Here is a 17,060-nt window from a genome sequence, read left to right as displayed (position 1 = left end):
CAGAGTCAAAAACCAAGATCCTGGAAGGTCCCGGGTATCTCCCTGCCTGACTGTGCATCCTGGATCCCATTGTTATCTCATAGCCAGGATAATCCTGGTGCCCAGAAATCAGCTCCTTTGCAATGCAGGGGACAGGAGGTCCTTCACCTTCCCTCTGCCTTCTTTTCCCACTGCTGGCTCTGTACAGTGCTGAAAGGAGCCACCCTCCGCAACGCAGGTTTGAGTACAAGCTCAGTTTCAAGGGACCAAGGCTGGCAGTTCCGGGGACAGGAATACCGTTCTGGAGCCACCACGGAGGTGAGAAACCAAAGGGGACTGGCCATGCCCAGGGTCCTTCAGAGTGCCTCTAGCCAGGTGGGCAGAAGGTGTGAAAGGCGCTGTATAGCGAAAGGGGTAACACTGGGGCGACAGTGCCTGGCCCAGGTCCCCTCTCCGACCAATCTCCTGCTCTGCCATACCCAGCTGTTTTGCCTTTCAAGACATCCTTTCTTTGTTCATGGGATTGTGTGTGTGTGTGTGTGTGTGTGTGTGTGTGTGTGTAGGACATGGAGGCATTGGCAGAAGAAGCTATTGGGCTCGCAGGACAACAGAGGATCACAGCTAAAGAGGAGGGTGAAGGGATGCAAGATTCGGGGAGAGGGACTGGGTTGGTGGCCAGCCACAATCCCACGTCACCTCCCAGCTTAGTTTCTCCTGTACCGCTCCTCTGCCCCAGGACCCCTATTTGCAGCCCCCTCTCCCTCTGCCTTCTGACTGAACACACAGCTATGCACACGTACACTCATGCACACACCTAATATGCCAGATGCACAATGACAAGGTGCCTTGAACAGGGATAAGTCTCCTTTCTGCTATAGGGATATTTTATTTATGTTTTAATAAATAAAGCTTTCCTGAAGATCAGAAAAGCAAAACAGCCAAGCCACTAGAGAAGCCTTACCTCTGCCGAGGCTGGACGACTGCAGACTCTGAGTTCTGAGCCTCTGTCTCCTCCCGTCTTATATTCCCTCTAGTGCTGGGATTAAAGGCACATGACTCCCTGCTACTAAGATTAAAGGTGTGAGGCCCCACCACCTGGATCTGTTTCTGCATCAATCTTGTGTAGCCCAGGGTGGCCTTGAACTCACAGAGATCCATCCGCCTCTGTCTCCCAAATCCAGGGATTAAAAGTGTGTGCTACCACTGCCTAGCCTCTAGTGGCTTAGCTTTTCCCTCTGATTTTCAGGCAAGCTTTATTTTTAAAACATAAATAAAACATCACTATACTCTGACGTCCTCATCCTGAGGAACTAGAGGCCTGCTGGAAGGGAGGCCCTGTGTGTCCAGCTATTTTGATACAGCGAACACCAGGCCCTTCCCTGTGGAGTGGAGGTGGAAGCAGACATGAGAGGTCTTAACTCACAGGTCTTTGCTCAGGGTTTTCCAAACCCAGACCTACAACTTGTCTAATCTTGTTCATAAAGGGGTCTGTGATGATGTCCTGAGAACTCTACAATATGCAGGATCTTAAATTAAGGGTCAGAGTAAGTCATGAACTGAGTCCAGGAACATGACTCATTTCCAAAATATACTGTGAGGTTTGCCCAGCCATGAATTTGTTCAGATCCTCCTAGCTCACAAAGCAAAAAGAAAAAGAAGGTTGGCTACATATTTCTATCTGAGATACAAGTTCTGAACAATGACCTGATTCCTAAGAAGCTCCAAGATGGCAGAAACTTCGATCCTCCTCCTCCTCCTCGGAAGCCCCGGGGGTAAACAGAGAATGGGCTCTTTCACAGGCAGGTGCTGTCTTAGGGACAAAGGCAGAGCCAGAACTCGGCTCAGCCTGGCCATGTCTAAGGTGTCGCAGAGCATGTGTGTGTGTTGGGGGGGTGGTAAAGGTACATCCTCCAAGATCACCAGGCGATATGATTGTTGTTGATTCATTTCTCTCTCCTTTATCAGAGCCCCACCCAGTGCTCCCCTGTGCCAGCCTGGATCCCCAGAACTGAGTCAGGCTCTCAGTCTGTGGTGAAGTCGCAGACACTCCACATAAAGATCAGTAGATGAGTATGTAAACTTAGTCAGATAAGCCTTACCTCCTGCAAATCTCCTAGGGCTGGGTGCGGTGGGATAGGCCTGTAATCTCAGCACTCAGGAGGCTGAGGCAGGAGAATCAAGAGCTTGAGGCTAGCCTGGACTGCTTGGCAAGACCCTGTCTTTGTTATGAAAAGAGCTGAGATGGCTTAATTAGTAAAAGCCTGACAGCCTGCATTTGATTTCCAGAACCCCATAGTGGAAGGAGACAACCAGTTATTGAAAAACTATTGAAAGTTGTCTTCTGACCTCTATATATGTGCCTGCATATGTGCTTACACACACACACACACACACACACACACACACACACACACACATTTTTCTTTTTGAGAAAGGGTTTCTCTGTGTAACAGTCCTGGCTGTCCTGAACTCGCTCTGTAGACCAGGCTGGTCTCAAACTCATTGAGATCCACCTGCCTCTGCCTCCCAAGAACTGGGATTAAAGGCGTGCGTCACCACCACCCGGCCACACTACTGTTTTTTTTTGTTTTTTTTTTTTTTTTTTGATTTTTGAGACAGGGTTTCTCTGTAGTTTTTGGTGCCTGTCCTGGAACTAGCTCTTGTAGACCAGGCTGGCCTCGAACTCACAGAGATCCACCTGCCTCTGCCTCCCAAGAACTGGGATTAAAGGCGTGCGTCACCACCACCCGGCCACACTACTGTTTTAAATGTAAATTTTTAAAAAAAAAAAAAAAGGCATTGGGCAAGCAGTGCTGCTCAGTGTTGGGCTAGCAGTGTTGCTTAGCTGGTAGAGTGCTTATTTGGCCTGTTCAAGTGTTCAAGGCCCTGGGTTGGAGTCCCACACAAAACCAGGTAGAATGGCAACCTGTTATCCCAGCACTCTGTGGAGATAGAGGCAGGAGGATCAGGAGTCTGGAGTCATCTCTATCCAGAGAGTTCTAGGCCAGCCTAGGCTATTTTATAAAAACAAACAAACAACAGCTCACTTCAAGCAGTGGTGGCTTCCAGGGACTCTCAAACTTCTGTGCTTCCCCATCCGCCACTGACCTTTGCAGAGCAAACAGGCTGGATTAGCAAACTCCGGAAAGCCTTGCCAGGGTCTGGGCCTTGGACCAGGTTCCAGGCTGGCAGACCGGAGGGCAGAGAGCCAGCTAGAGTGGAGGCTCTGACTCCCTCCCTCCCTCCAGCTTCTGTCATGTCTGCCTCAGCTGCTCACTCTTCTCCCCATCACGGGGAGCTCCTTCTGACCTGCCCATCAGTGCCAGGATGATCGTCATGCTCTTTCCTCACCATCCTACGGGCCAGAGCCTGTCTCAGTCCCTCTGCCACAAGCCTTCCTCTCCTTGTACCACCCTTGGTCCCCTCACCCTAATCTAGCCTCCTCTAGGATCCTCCCAGCTTGTACTTCTTACTCCCCCATAGCTGATGTCTTAGGACTGGAGCCTTAGTGGAAAGAGATGTGTTTAAACTTCTGTAAAATGGTATCTTTTTTTTTTTTTGGAGACAGAATCTATGGTGATGATGAATATGATGGGGTGTGTGTGTGTGTGTGTGTGTGTGTGTGTGTGTGTGTGTGTTCGAGTGTGCACACACACACATACATTAATTCATACCTGCACATTCGAAGGCCAGAGTTGACATTAGGATGTATTTCTCAATTGGTCCTCCACCTTTGTTGTTGTTGGTTTTTTGAGACAGGGTTTCTCTGTGTAGCACTAGAGGTCCTAGAACTCACTCTGTAGACCAGGCTGGCCTCAAACTCACAGCGATCCTCCTGCTTCTGCCTCTTGAGTGCTGGGATCAAAGGTGTGTGCCACCACCACCCAACTTAAGCCTAGCTTTTTCATGGGTGTTGGGCATCAAAACTCAGATCCTCATTCTTACACAGCTAGCAAGCCCTTCACCCACTGAGCCATCCCCTGAGCCCCAGAGTTGTATATGTAGTTGACTTTTTCTAGCTCTTTGCCCACCACCCAGCTCCCAAATAAATACATAGAGACTTACTCTTACTTATGAATGCCTGACCTTTGCTTCGCCTGTTTCTAGCCAACTTTTCTTAAATTATCCCGCCTACCTTTTGCCTCTGGGGTTTTACCTTTCTCCATTTTATATACCTCTCTTTCCTTCTTACTCCATGGCTGGCTGTGTGACTAGGTGACTGGCCCCTTGCATTCTCCTCCCCTTCTTCTCCTTTTCTTGTTCCTCCCTCTTCTTCCTTCTCCTATTTATTCTCCTTGCCTGGCAGCCCTGCCTATTTCCCTCTCCTGCCTCACTATTGGCTGTTCAGCTCTTTATTAGGCCAATCAGGTGTTTTAGGCAGACAAAGTAACACAGCCTCACAGAGTTAAACAAATGCAACATAAAAGAATGCAACACATCTTTGCATCATTAAACAAATGTTCCCCAGCATAAACGAATGTAACGCATCTTCAACTAATATTCCACAACAATGACGTAGCCAAAGCTGACCTCAAACTGACTGCACAGCCAAGGATGACCTTGAATTACTGCCTCTTGCCTCCACCTCCCTCCCACGTGCTGGGATTACAGGTGTGTGCTACCACACTCAATTTTCTGGGGACACTGGGGATGGAACTCAGAGCTTTGTGTTTACTAGGCAAGTATTCTACCAGCTGAGCTCCATCCTCAGCCCCATAAAATGAAATTTCATAAAAAATAGATAGCATAGACTTTCAGTGAGGCTGAAGTGGAACACAGGAAAGTACCGGCTCTTGCTGCCTTTTCTGGGTAACACCAGCTGGGTGCTGGTCCAATTTCCCCAATGGACTCTTGCATCTCACCAACCATCCCTGTATCAAATGACAAGGTCTTTTGATACCCAGGGCTCATCTTTCACCAATGAGACAGGTGGGAGAAGAGGGTCTTGTGGTCCCCAACTGCCCTGCTCCACAGATGCCATCCCAGGCCTAGAGGAAGTGCGGCTGGCTCCATCCATGAAGAACCGTAGTGGTGCTGTGTGGAGCAAGATCTCTGTCTCCTTCCCTGACTGGGAAGTGGAGATGCAGATGAGGGTGACTGGACCAGGGCGCTGGGGAGCCCTGGGTATGGTGAGTGGTCCTTACTCATATCTGTTGGGGAAGCGGGTGCTAAATCCCAGGTACCAGTGTCCTTCAGAGTTTCTGACCCGTGGGCCTGGAACTTGCAGGCCATGTGGTACATCCAGGACAAGGGTCAAGTCGGCTCTGTCCCGGAGGAACTGGTCTCATGGGATGGCCTCAAAATCTTCTTTGATTCCTCTGCCAATGATATCCAGGTGGGTAGTTATCTCCTGCCCATTCTCCCGCCTGTTTTAACTCTAACCCTCAATCTCCTGACTGTGCCTGAGGTTCAGGCTGATTGTCACCTCCTATGCAGAACAGCCCTGCCATTCGAGTGCTGGCCAGTGATGGGCATGGCCTCCAGGAGCAGTTTGGGTAAGGGTCTGAGGGAACTGACCTCCCCCTTCCCTGGGCTTAGCAATCACCTGTACTTCCTCCCCTAAAAAGTCCACCCCTCCTAGACCTGCCACCTTAGCTGACCTCTCATTATGAGCCCTGCTGCCTCCTGGGACTCTTTCCCACTGGTCTGAGCTGTACCTCAGGAGCCAGGGCCACAGTGTGCTTGCTCTTCTGGGTGATGGCCCCATCTTTCTCCAGTCATCAGCTTAGCAGCCCCAGGTAAAGCGATCAAGGCCCAAACTACCATGACACCCTTATAAACTACCATGACATACCTTATTAAGTATGGGTTGGTAGGTGAGGCCACTTAGGCCCAGAAAGGCTAATTACCCTGAATGGTTACACAGCAGTAGCCAGGGAAGATCTAGGCACTGTTGTCTTAACTCCCAGATGAGGTGGCCTCCCGTCCTTCCCCTGCTGGCGGCCCTAGGTGGCTGGACTGGTTTGTCAGTGTGTCTCAGCAAACATCCCTTAGCCCATCACAATTAGGATAATTGCTGACATTTATGGATTTGGGCTTACTGTATACCAGGCGCAGTGCCCAGACATTTGACACTGTCTTGTGAATACTCATAACACTGTTATGAGGTAGCTGCAATTATTATCCTCATTTTAAAGACAACAGGCTCTGGGAAGGGGAGCGAGCTTGCCCAAGGTTATACAGCCAGGCAGTTGCTGCCTTGAATCTGGCTTCTCCCTGCTCTCTGCTACCCAACACTCGGCTGGATGTGATAGGGTAGGTCCCAGAGTGTGCACCCATGAACCAGAGAAACTCCGGCCCTGGGCCTGCTGAGCCTTTCTGAGGGAAAGGTAAACTAGCCATATTGTCCTTGGCCTTTAGGCCAGAGCTCCTGTCTGCCTCAAACCGTCTGAGCCGCAGGGCAGTGGTGGCACACGCCTTTAATCCCAGCACTCAGTAGGCAGAGGCAAGCGGATCTCTGTGAGTCTGAGGTCAGCCTGGTCTACAAGAGCTAGTTCCAGGACAGGCTCCAAAGCTATAGAGAAATCTTGTCTCAGACCCCTCCCTCCCACCCCCACCCACAAAAAAAAAAAAAAAGGAAAGGGACAGGCCTTGAAGCTTAAGGAAAGTGGAATGGGGGAGGGGCAGTGGGCTTGAGATGTGAGCTGGGGGATAGAAATTGGAAATCCCACGGTTAGCCTGGGCCTATGTCCCTTTGCAGATGCCCCTGGCTCCTGGGAACTTTCAGGTTCCAGCCAAATTGCCACACAGCGTTTTCTTTCTTCTTCCTTCTTCTCCGGCCAAGAAAGCAAACTATAGCAAGGGAGCCTCAAGCTAGACAACAGGAACTTGTTCCAGGCCAGGTCACCTAATGGGGACAGTGACAATTAATTCAGGCTTGAGCAGAGTTGCTCCTGGGATGTCCCCCGTTGGCCAGGCCAGTCCACGGGTTCTGTAGGGGCTGGCTGCATTCCAAGTGTCTGTAGGGATGGAACTGTCCGCGAGCTGGGCTCCTGTCAGCGGAACTTCAGGAACTGGCCGCATCCCTTCCGAGCTCGGATCACCTACTGGAGGCAGAGGCTGCAAGTGAGTCACCCCTGCTGTTTCTGTGGGAGCCTCCAGTGGGAGGGAGGGATGTGGATTGGGGATGACTAGTGTTCCAACAGCTTCATGCCTGTGACCCATGTCGCTCACACACTGGTCTTCACACCTATGCTTACATACATGGCTCTGGTACACTCAGACCAGTACCCACATGTGGTCTTCCACTCATGCAAAGGATTTTTGTAAATGATAATACTTTTTTTTTTTTTTTTTGGTGGAGGCATTTTGTTTCTTTTCTTTGTTTTTTTTTTTCTTTTTCTACATTGGACCGCAGTTTTCCCTCCTTCCTCTCCCTTCCTCCCCCTCCCCCATCCATTCCTCTTTCTTTCTTTCTTTCTTTCTTTCTTTCTTTTTTTTTTTTTTAAAGATTCATTTATTTGAGCCAGGCAATGGTACCACACGCCTTTAATCCCAGCACTCAGGGAAGCAGAAGCAGGCAAATCTCTGTGAGTTCTAGGACAGCCAGAGATACACAGAGGAACCCTGTCTTGAAAAACAAACAAAAAGATACAGTGATCTGCCTGCATGTATGCCTGCAGGCCAGAAGAGGGCATCAGATCATATTGTAGATGGTTGTGACCCACCATATGGCTGCTGGGAATTGAACTCAGGACTTCTAGAAGAGTCTGGGCTGGAAAAATGACGCAGTGGTTAAGAGCTCTGCCTGCTTTTCCAAAGGTCCCGAGTTCACTTCCCAGCAACTACATGGTGGCTCACAACCACCTGTAATAAGAACTGGTGCCCTCTTAAGGAAGAGACCTAGTAAGTCGATTTCATCAACTTAGACCATGACACCCAATATGGACAAGTTCAACAGAATTGCCATATACGGGCTGCCCACGCATGCTTCAGCATTGCCAAGGCATAAATTTCAAATTTTCCAGTTTCCTCTAGAAAAGCAACTCTTAACCTCTGCGCCATCTTTCCAGTCCCCTCTTCCTCTGTTTCTATTCAGAAAAGGGCAGGCCTCCTATGGATATCTACTAACCAAACACGGCATACCAAGCTGCAGTAAGACTAGGGGCTACACCTCATATTAAAGACTGGATGAGGCAACCCAGTATGAAGAAAAGGCTGCCAAAACTGACAAAAGAGTCAGAGACAGAGAAGAAGAAAGAGACAAGAATCTCCTGAGTAAATTGGGAGCATGGGGACCTTGGGAGAAGGTTGAAGGGGAGGGAAAAGGCAAAAGGAGAGCAGAGAAAAATGCAGAGCTCAATAAAAATCAATTAAAAAAAGAGAGACAGCCCCAGCTCCTACTGTTAGGAGTTCCATAAGAAAGCCAAGCTACACAACTGTGCATACACAATATGCAAGCTCTCTAAGAGTCGGTTCAGTCTCTGTGAGCCTCTCTGAGCCCAGGTTAGTTGATTCTGTGGGTTTTCTTGTGGTGTCCTTGACCCCCTGGCTCCTACAATCCTTCCTTCCCCTTTTCCACAGGATTCTCCAAGGTCCATCTAATGTTGGGCTGTGGGTCTCTGCATCTGCTTCCATCAGTTGCTGGATGAAGCCTCTCTGATGGCAAATGGGCTAGGCACCAACCAATGAGCATAGCAGTATAACACTAGGAATCTTTCATTGACTGTTTCTCCCTCCAGTCTTGTTTCTTTCTACCCTAGGTCTTGGGGCTGTCCAACCTCTGGGTCCTGGCCCTCCAGGCAGTATCAGGGGTGAGCTCCCTCTCATGGCATGGGTCTCGAGCTGGACCAGTCATTAGTTGGTCACTCCCACAATTTCTGTGCCACCTTTACCCAAGCACATCTTGCAAGCAGGAAAAATTGTAGGTCAAAGGTTTTGTGGCTGGACTGGTGTCCCAGTTCCTCCACTAGAGGTCTTGCCTGGTTACAGAAGATGGCCAGTTCAGGCTCTGTGTTCCCCATTGCTAGGAGTCTTCACTAGGGTCACCCTCATCGATTCCTGAGATTTTCCATTGCACTAGGTTTCTAGCTCATCCCCAAGATGCCCCCCAATCCCAGGTACCTCTCCAAGTACTCTTTCCCTCCATGCTCCCTTCGACTTGATCCCTCCTGTTCCTTTCCACCCCTGCCTCCCTCCACCCTCGATGTCTGTTCTATTTCCCCTTCCCAGAGAGATTTATACACTCACCCCTTGAGCTCTCCTTGTTACTTGGTTTCTCTGGATCTGTGGATTGAAGTATAGTTATCCTTTACTTTACAGATCATATCTACTTATGAGTGAGTACAAACCATGTTTGTCTTTCTGGGTCTGGGTTACTTCACTCAGGGTGATTTTTTCTAGTTCTATCCATTTGCCTGAAATTTTCATGATGTCATTGCTTTTTACAGCTGAGTAGTACTCCATTGTGTTAATGTACCACATTTTCTTATCCATCCTCTGGTTGAGGGGCTTCTAGGTTGTTTATAGTTTCTGGCTATTATGAATAAGCTGCTATGAACTTAGTTGAGCAATGTCCTTGTGGTATGATGGAGCATCCTTTGGGTATATGCCCAGGAGTGGTATAGCTGGGTCTTGAGGTAGATTGATTTCCAATTATCTGAGAAACTGCCATATTGATTTCCAAAGTGGCTGAACAAATTTGCCGTCCCACCAGCAATGGAAGAGTCTTCCCCTTGTTCCACATCCTTGACAGCATGAGCTGTCGCTTATGTTTTTGATCTTAGCCATTCTGACAGGTGTAAGATGGAATCTCAGAGTTGTTTTGGTTTGCATTTCCCTGATGGCTTAAATGTGTTGAACATTTCTTAAGTGTTTCTCAGCCATTTGAGATTCCTCTCCGTTGGGAACTATCTGTTTAAATCTGTACCCCCATTTTTTTAATGGATTATTTGTTTTGTTTTTTTATGTCTAGTCTCTTGAGTTCTTTATATATTTTGGAAATTAACCCTCTGTCAGATTTGGGGTTGGTGAAGAGCTTTTCCCGTTCTGTAGGCTGCTGTTTTGTTTTATTAATGGTGCCCTTGTCCTCCCAGAAGCTTTTTCGGTTTCCTGAGGTTCCATTTGCTAATTGTCTATCTTAGTGTCTGTGCTGTTGGTGTTCTGTTCAGGAATTTGTCTCCTGTGCCAATGACTTCAAGGTTATTCCCCCAACTTTCTTTGCATTCATGTTGAGGCTTTTGATCCATATGGACTTGAGTTTCATACAAAGAATCTTAAGACACCCAGAACATACATGGCTCACATGAAACCAGCATCCATATCATTTTCATGCCATTCCGATCCCAAGCTGTGTAGTTTCTATCTTACCTCAGATCTGAAGCCAATGAGGCTGAGTAGGGGTCAGAGCCTTATCCTGGGACCAGGCAGAGGCAGGAGCTCACTCTGTCCATCCCCCTCAGGTGTCCTTGAGTGGAGGCCTTACTCCTAACAACCCTGAAGAGCTCTGTGTCAATGTGGAGTCCCTGCTCTTGGGCCCTGGTGGCTTCTTTGGGGTCTCGGCAGCCACCAGCACCTTAGCAGGTGAGGACCCTACCAGGTAGGTAAGAACCGCAGGCTGTGTTTGATGATGACAAAACCTTATTTACTCTAAAACACCTATGTATGGTGTCAACTACTTCCTCATCAAGTGGTCTGGGCTGGTCACACCCCCTCTCTGACTTCTCAGCCAGAGGTCACATTGGCCTTGAAGAGCTCTTGAGAGTCTCAGAGGGGAGGCCGAGACTGTAGCTCTGTTGGTGGGTATTCCAGCGGCATTCGGGATCCCAGGTGTGGTGGTGCACGCCTGTGAATCACATCACTAGGGAGGGAGAAGTGGGGGAGTCAGGAGTTCAAAGTTACCCTCTGCTACACAGCAGATTCAGAGGGCAACCTGGGCCTCATCACACACACATACACACACACACACACACACACACACACACACACACACCTCTCAAATGAGATAACACATGAGGAATTTTATATTCTCATATCAATATCCATAAAGTCACATTCCTGGATGCTGTGGATGGTGACGGGGAGGCGGGGGTGGCACAAGCTATAGTAGGGAACCACAACAGCAAGGTGTCTTGCAGTGGAGAGCCATGGAGAGTCCTGCAACTGAAAAGCAGGCTGAACCAGAGTATGGGAACCTGTGAATGCCAGGACTTAAGTCTTTAGATCCTGGGTACCGAGGAGCCGTAGAAGGTTTTGAAGGAGAGAAGAGGGACATGGTTTTGAGCTTGCTGCGGCAGCAGCCACTGTGTGCTTGTGATTGCAGTAGCAGCAGCCTTAGGTGTCCCGTGGGCTGCTGCTTGGCTGTTGGGGCCGCCTCTCTGACTGTATAGTTCAACCCACACATCCCACACACTAGTTTATTTGACCTTCATACCTTCCCCGTGAGACAAAGGTCAGAGTCGTCCAGAGTCATACAAGCCTCTTGCTTTCCCGGCAAATTCTAGAGTCTGGATGGATAGGCTGCTGGGTGAAAAGCTCCTTTTCTCCCTTTCATCTGTCCCTCTTCCAGATGACCATGATGTCCTGTCCTTCCTGACCTTCAGTTTGAGGGAACCAGGACCAGAGGTAATGCCAGTCCTTTCTGCCTGGAAGAGGTAGCTCAGAGACGCAGCTCTCCTCAGATGCCTCCCACTCACAACAGGGCATCCTTTGACCTGACACCTAGTTCTCATCCCAGCTAGCCAGCTCTCTGCGCCCTGCTGAAGTCAGGCCTTGGGCTGGGTAGTGTAGGCTCTGACTCCTAGGTGGTATTCACCTTTAATTCCAACACTCAGGAGGCAGAGGTGGGTGGATTTCTGTGAGTACCAGGTTAGAGCTGCACAGTTAGGATCTTGTCTCAAAAACAACAAAATAAAACCAAAAGAGCCCAGGGTGGGGGTTGGGAGAGGGAAGAGAAGGAACCCTAGAGAGGGGTCTGAGCCAGCAAAGAGGGGAGAGAGGGATTGCTTGGAAGAGAAGAGCCTAAATGGGCACTGTACCTAAAGGCTTAAAATGTCCAAAGGCCTGAGCTCACAGTGAGCAGAGAAAGATGGGAAGCTGTGGTAGATATGGGGCTCATATGGCTGCTGGGTCCCGTGGGGCCCTGGTGGTTGAGCTGTAGGTTCCGCCTTGGTCCCAGTGAGTATATGGTTTGGGAGGGAGACTGGGCTCCCAGGGGCCCTGAGGGAAGGCTGCCCCCCACAAGACTCCCACGCATTTGGGTTTGACCTTTTGTCTTTCTCTTCCAGGTGGCCCCCCAGATATTCATGGAGAAGGAGCAGTTCCGCCTGGCTAGGAAATTGGAAGGGCTGCAGGCAAAGCTGGCCCTGGGCACCAACAAGAACAGCATTCGACCATTGGACTCTGAAGTCCAGGAAGAAGGTAAGGACCCAGGAGCAGGCAGGTGGGGCCGTAGCACATTGGAGGGCCACAGGACACTGTCCTTAGAACCTGAAGTCCAGTGGAGAAGTGGAGGCCCAAGGAGGCTGTATCTCAGCAGAACCTGGGCATTCTGACCTATCCCTGTGAGACCCACCCCCAAGACACATTTTCTTTTCCAACATTGTGTGTGTGTGTGTGTGTGTGTGTGTCCGTCTGTCCGTCCGTGTCCATGCACCACAGCATTTGTTGGCAGTCAGAAGACAACTTTGTGGAATCTATTTTCCTTCTACCTCTACACGGGTTCTGGGGATCTGGGGATCAAACTTACATTGTCAGATTTTCCTGGCAAGTACTTTCCTGTTGCTCACCCTGTTTGCCGACCCCCAGACCCATTTTCCAGGGGAGGGTCTTAGAAGCAGAATCTACACCTCCTCATGTGCCGCTTCAAAGCAGGATCTGCTGCCCCACCCCAGTGACCTTTCCAGTTTGGCTTTGCCCTAATCCCCAGGGGAAAGACTCTTTGACCTGGAGGATACACTGGGCAGACAAAGCCAGATCCTGCAGGCCCTCCGGGCTCTCTCCAGGCAGTTGGACCAGGCTGAGAGGAAGTGGAAACAGCAACTGGGATCTACAGTCCAAGTCAGGCCTGAGGGAGGCTGGGTGAGTGACCCTGGGGCACCCTAGTTTCCACCCACAGCTTGTTAGAATAGTGGCAGTCTAGAGCTAGCCTTAGAGGGAGAGGAGAGGAGAGCAGGTCACAGAATGCAGCAGAGCGGTATGTAAGAGGACATTAACACATAGCAATTCCTGCTATGTGTTAGCAATTAACACATAGCAGGTCCTGGAGCCACAGGCCTGGGCTGCAGAGAAGAGATGCCAGGTATTTGGAATCTGGTCTACAGACAAATGGCAGAAATAGACTAGGCACTGATTGGCGTATAGCCTCACGTGTATTTGCATAAGACTTGCTTAAATGCTCTGCTGCACCAGAATCCTCATTTCATCTCTGCTACCACTCTGGCTCCTCCCCCCCCCGTGTCATTCCGTGGACATGCTCTGACTTGGGGAGTGAAAGGTAAACCCAGCCAAAGTGCTGGCTAGTGGGCAGAGGGAGCCGGCAATGTGGGCAATGCAGGGTTTGCTGGGCTCTCCCAGCCCAGGGCTTTAATATTTTGTTCTCAGTCCAGAGCAGTCTAGGCTAGGCTGTTGGAGTGACACAGAGGGGAAAGGCCCACACTCCAGGTATTTCTTGTCCTGCCTTCATGCCCTAGACCCCACTGGCATGATTCTGCTCACCCTCCAAAGGGTCAGCTATGTCTCCAGGTCACTTTGCCAGACTTGGGCCTACATTTTGGATCACAGCCTAGGAAAAAGACACAGAGAGATCCTTTTTAAAAGGGAGAAGAATTTGTGGAAAGCCTAGAGATTCCTTTGGGGAAAAACATCACACCTTTGGTGTAGAACGAGAGTCCCCCAGAAACCCAGATGGATAACTTCTATGGGAGATTCAGTGTGCCCAGAAAGGGGAGAACCATGGCTACTTAGTAAGACGTCTTGAAGAAGAGTAAAATATCCCTGGGGAAGATGGACCCTGAGGAGAGGGGCACTCTACTCTGGACACTAGGTAAGAGCTGGCTTCTCCTGTAGAACACTGCCAAGGTCAGCACCCTGCTCTCTGGACAGCGGACTCTGCTCCAAGCCCTGCAGGAGATGAGGTAAGGGGTAGAGTGAGAATGAGGACTGAGAAGCAAACAAGACTCCTCTGTCATCCTGCCTCTGTCAGATTCCTGCCTTCCTTCACCCTGCCCCGTGCTGGGGCTGTAGGCATTGACAACCGTACATGGCTTTTTTACCTGTGTGCTGGGAATATGGACTCAGGTCCTTGTGCTGGCAAAGCAAGCACTCCTACCCACTGAACCATCTCCTCAGTCCCCGAGGGCATACATTTTGATAGAGGTTCTTGGAGGAAGCCCAACCAAGATGAGGCCCTTTGGAGGAAATGATGTGAGGTTATTTTGCCTCCAGTCTCCCAGAATCTCACTCTGGCTCACCCTTGCCTGCAGAGCTTCCCATAGAGCTCCGAGGGTAGGAAGATCTCTTGAACATTATGGATCCTGTGGTTGTATACACTCCATCTAGATGCCTGTGGGTGGCAGAGGGCAAGAACCTGAGAAGAGCTAGTTCCCCTGGGCTAGAGATAAAAAGCAGAGCCCAGGGTCTAGACAGACACTTTTAGAGAATTCTTTGTATATGCTAAAATTGTCTCAGGTTCTAGGGAGTGTTAAAAAAAAAAAACTGGCCTCAAAGATAAGACTCTATCAATGATATCTATTCTTTACCGTGTGCTGGCCTGGGGGATTATGGGAAGAGATTAGGTAATTTGGGTATAACCAAAAAGGATAATAGATCATCTTTCTTGATTTCCATGCCCCCACCACACCACCAGGAAAGCAGCTGCCCAAATGGCTTCAGGAGCCCAGGTCTTCTATCTGCCTGTGGGCACTAAGCATCACTTTTTTGAGCTGGACCAGATCCTCAGCCTCCTGCAGAAGGACCTCCGGGATCTGGTGGTAAGAAGTAGTGGATTGTACAAGGCACTCATCCTTGAGGTCTAGTCTCTGCCACCCTTCTCCTAATACTTCTACAGCTTTGGAGAATCTCTCCAGTACCCCAACAAGCACAATGTATCTATATGTGCTTGCACATGGACATGAAAAAACACAAGAACACAAATCTCATCTTCTGTCTCTGTCTCTGTCTCTGTCTCTCTCTCTCTCTCTGGTTTTTCAAGACAGGATTTCTCTGTGTAGTCCTGGAACTTGCTCTGTAGACCAGGCTGGTCTCAAACTCACAAAGATACACCTGCCTCTGCCTCCCAAATGCTGAGATTAAAGGAGTGCACCACCACCACTGGGCTGTCTTTGCACTCTCTTCCTCAGGAGAAAGGCCCACAAACTCAGAACTACCCAAATGCCCTAGATGACCAGAGGGGAAGTGGGGTAGACCATGCCAGGGACCACTCAGGTTCAACAGTGGTACTGACTTCCCCTGAGCCTCTGTCCTTCCTTGTTCTTTCCCTTGCCCTCATGTCCCCATCTGCTTCTCCTTCTCTCATCTCTTATACCTTTGGTCTGTTGATGATTCCAGGGCCTGTCTCTTCTGAGCTATTCCCACAGATGGAACCATGCAAGATTGGAGAAGGAAGCAGTTTTAGACACTTGTCTTTTTTCCTTGTTCTCTAGATGACAGCCCCAGATAGCCCAAGCTTGAAGGAGATAAATAGGGATCATGCAAGGCATGGATTCAGTCCCCCTTCCCTCTCCTGGGTTAGAAGCTGAGGCAGGGCCTTGTATTTTCCCCTTTCAGAAAAGAACAGCCAAGGCTCCCCGCCTATCTGGCTGGCTCTCAGGAACTTCTGCATGTCTTCGGACCAGCATCTTCCTGTTCTTCCTCCTCATTCAGACTGTAGGCTTTTTCTGCTACATGAACTTCAGGTGAGCCTTCCCACAGGCAGGACTTCCCATAGCACATTTATATCTTGGTTCTGGTCTACAGCCGGTGAACTTGAAGTAGGGGACCCCAAAGCTCAGACGGGAGCTACCCAGTTCACCGGAAGGCTGGGAGCAGAATATAGAGCAGTAACACCTCACTTATCAAGCACAGACACCCACTCAGGCCCAGTTCCATCTGGTCCTGCCCCACAGAGCTCACTCTAGCGTGAGCATTTGAAAATTACCTGATAGCCAGCAGTGCTGTGATGGCTGGGAAGCTTGGAGAGTTGGGAAAAAAGCAATCATCTTGGGGGTGGGGGGGGAGTTTATGGGGATCAGGGAATTGACCTGGAAAGGATATTTGATTTGGATCATCAAAGTGACTAAGAGTTTTCCAGCCTGGCAAAATAGGTAAAGGCATTGATGGAGAGGGAGTAGCGTCAGAAAAAGCATGGAGGCATGAAAAAAAACATCTTTAGGGGAAAGAAAAAAGGCAGCAATTGAATACTGTTGAAGTAAAGTGCAGGGCCAATTTACAAGACTGGGCAAGGAATCTGGGTGTTCTGGATTAGAAATCAATGCCTTTAATCTCAGCACTTAGAAGGCTGGGGCAGAGGGATGCTGAAATCTGGGCGAGCCTGGGCTACATAGCGAGATCTTCTCTAAAAAAGAAAGAAGAAAATGTGTGCACAGGAGTGCAGCTTTGGCACTAAGCCACCCAGAAAAACTTTAAATACCAGGGTGAAATGTGAATGTCTGTGGCATGTCAAGGGAGCCATAGAAGGTCCCAGAATATGGGAGGCTGTGGTACACTGTGTATTGAGAGGCAAGTGTGAGTCTTGGTTTCAGAAGGGAGACTCAAGTAACTTTTTCTCTCTGGCAGCAGGCAGGAGCTGGACAAGAGGCTCCAGGAGTACCTGTCCACAGGAAGCCTTCCTCTAGAGCCTGTGTTGCCCATCCCTAGGACCCTGGGGGCTCTGAGGAGACAGCCTGTCCCCTCCAGCGTGCACGCTTGACCCAACTCAAAGCCATGGCTTACGGGGAGACAAATGGGGGATGGAGGATTTGGCCAGTATCCTTCCTGAGTGCCCACATCTTAGCTTTCGGCAAGTTCATTGTATTAAAGGTGACGTTCCTCACGCTGTGCTGATCCCCCTCATTTACCTTCCAGACTCACATAATCTCTGGTAGCTTCCATCTTCTCTGGATAACAGGAATCAGATCCAAGTGGGC

At 49.6% G+C, this 17,060-nt stretch overlaps 1 protein-coding gene across 2 annotated transcripts; it reads left to right on the top strand.

Annotated features, from left to right (window-relative positions):
- Lman1l (lectin, mannose binding 1 like) lies at positions 1-16,969 on the top strand. Of its 2 annotated transcripts, none has more exons than XM_087905702.1 (13): positions 1-297; positions 4,954-5,108; positions 5,207-5,314; positions 5,416-5,474; positions 6,945-7,044; positions 10,380-10,500; positions 11,486-11,541; positions 12,204-12,336; positions 12,845-12,996; positions 13,984-14,051; positions 14,783-14,906; positions 15,703-15,830; positions 16,714-16,969. In XM_087905702.1, exons 1-13 carry the CDS (start codon positions 123-125, stop codon positions 16,841-16,843), a joined length of 1,509 nt encoding a protein of 502 aa, XP_087761828.1. In that variant the 5' UTR covers positions 1-122; the 3' UTR covers positions 16,844-16,969. The 2 variants fall into 2 exon arrangements, with proteins under 2 accessions (XP_087761828.1, XP_048273398.3); XM_048417441.3 differs by having other exon boundaries at positions 16,711-16,969.
- Positions 16,970-17,060: the final 91 nt, after the last annotated feature.

This window comes from Myodes glareolus, chromosome 4, assembly GCF_982192425.1.
Source record: "Myodes glareolus chromosome 4, mMyoGla1.1, whole genome shotgun sequence".
Taxonomy (NCBI): domain Eukaryota; kingdom Metazoa; phylum Chordata; class Mammalia; order Rodentia; family Cricetidae; genus Myodes; species Myodes glareolus.
The sequence above is the reverse complement of the archived record's forward strand: the minus strand, read 5'-3'. Positions and strand labels throughout refer to the sequence as shown.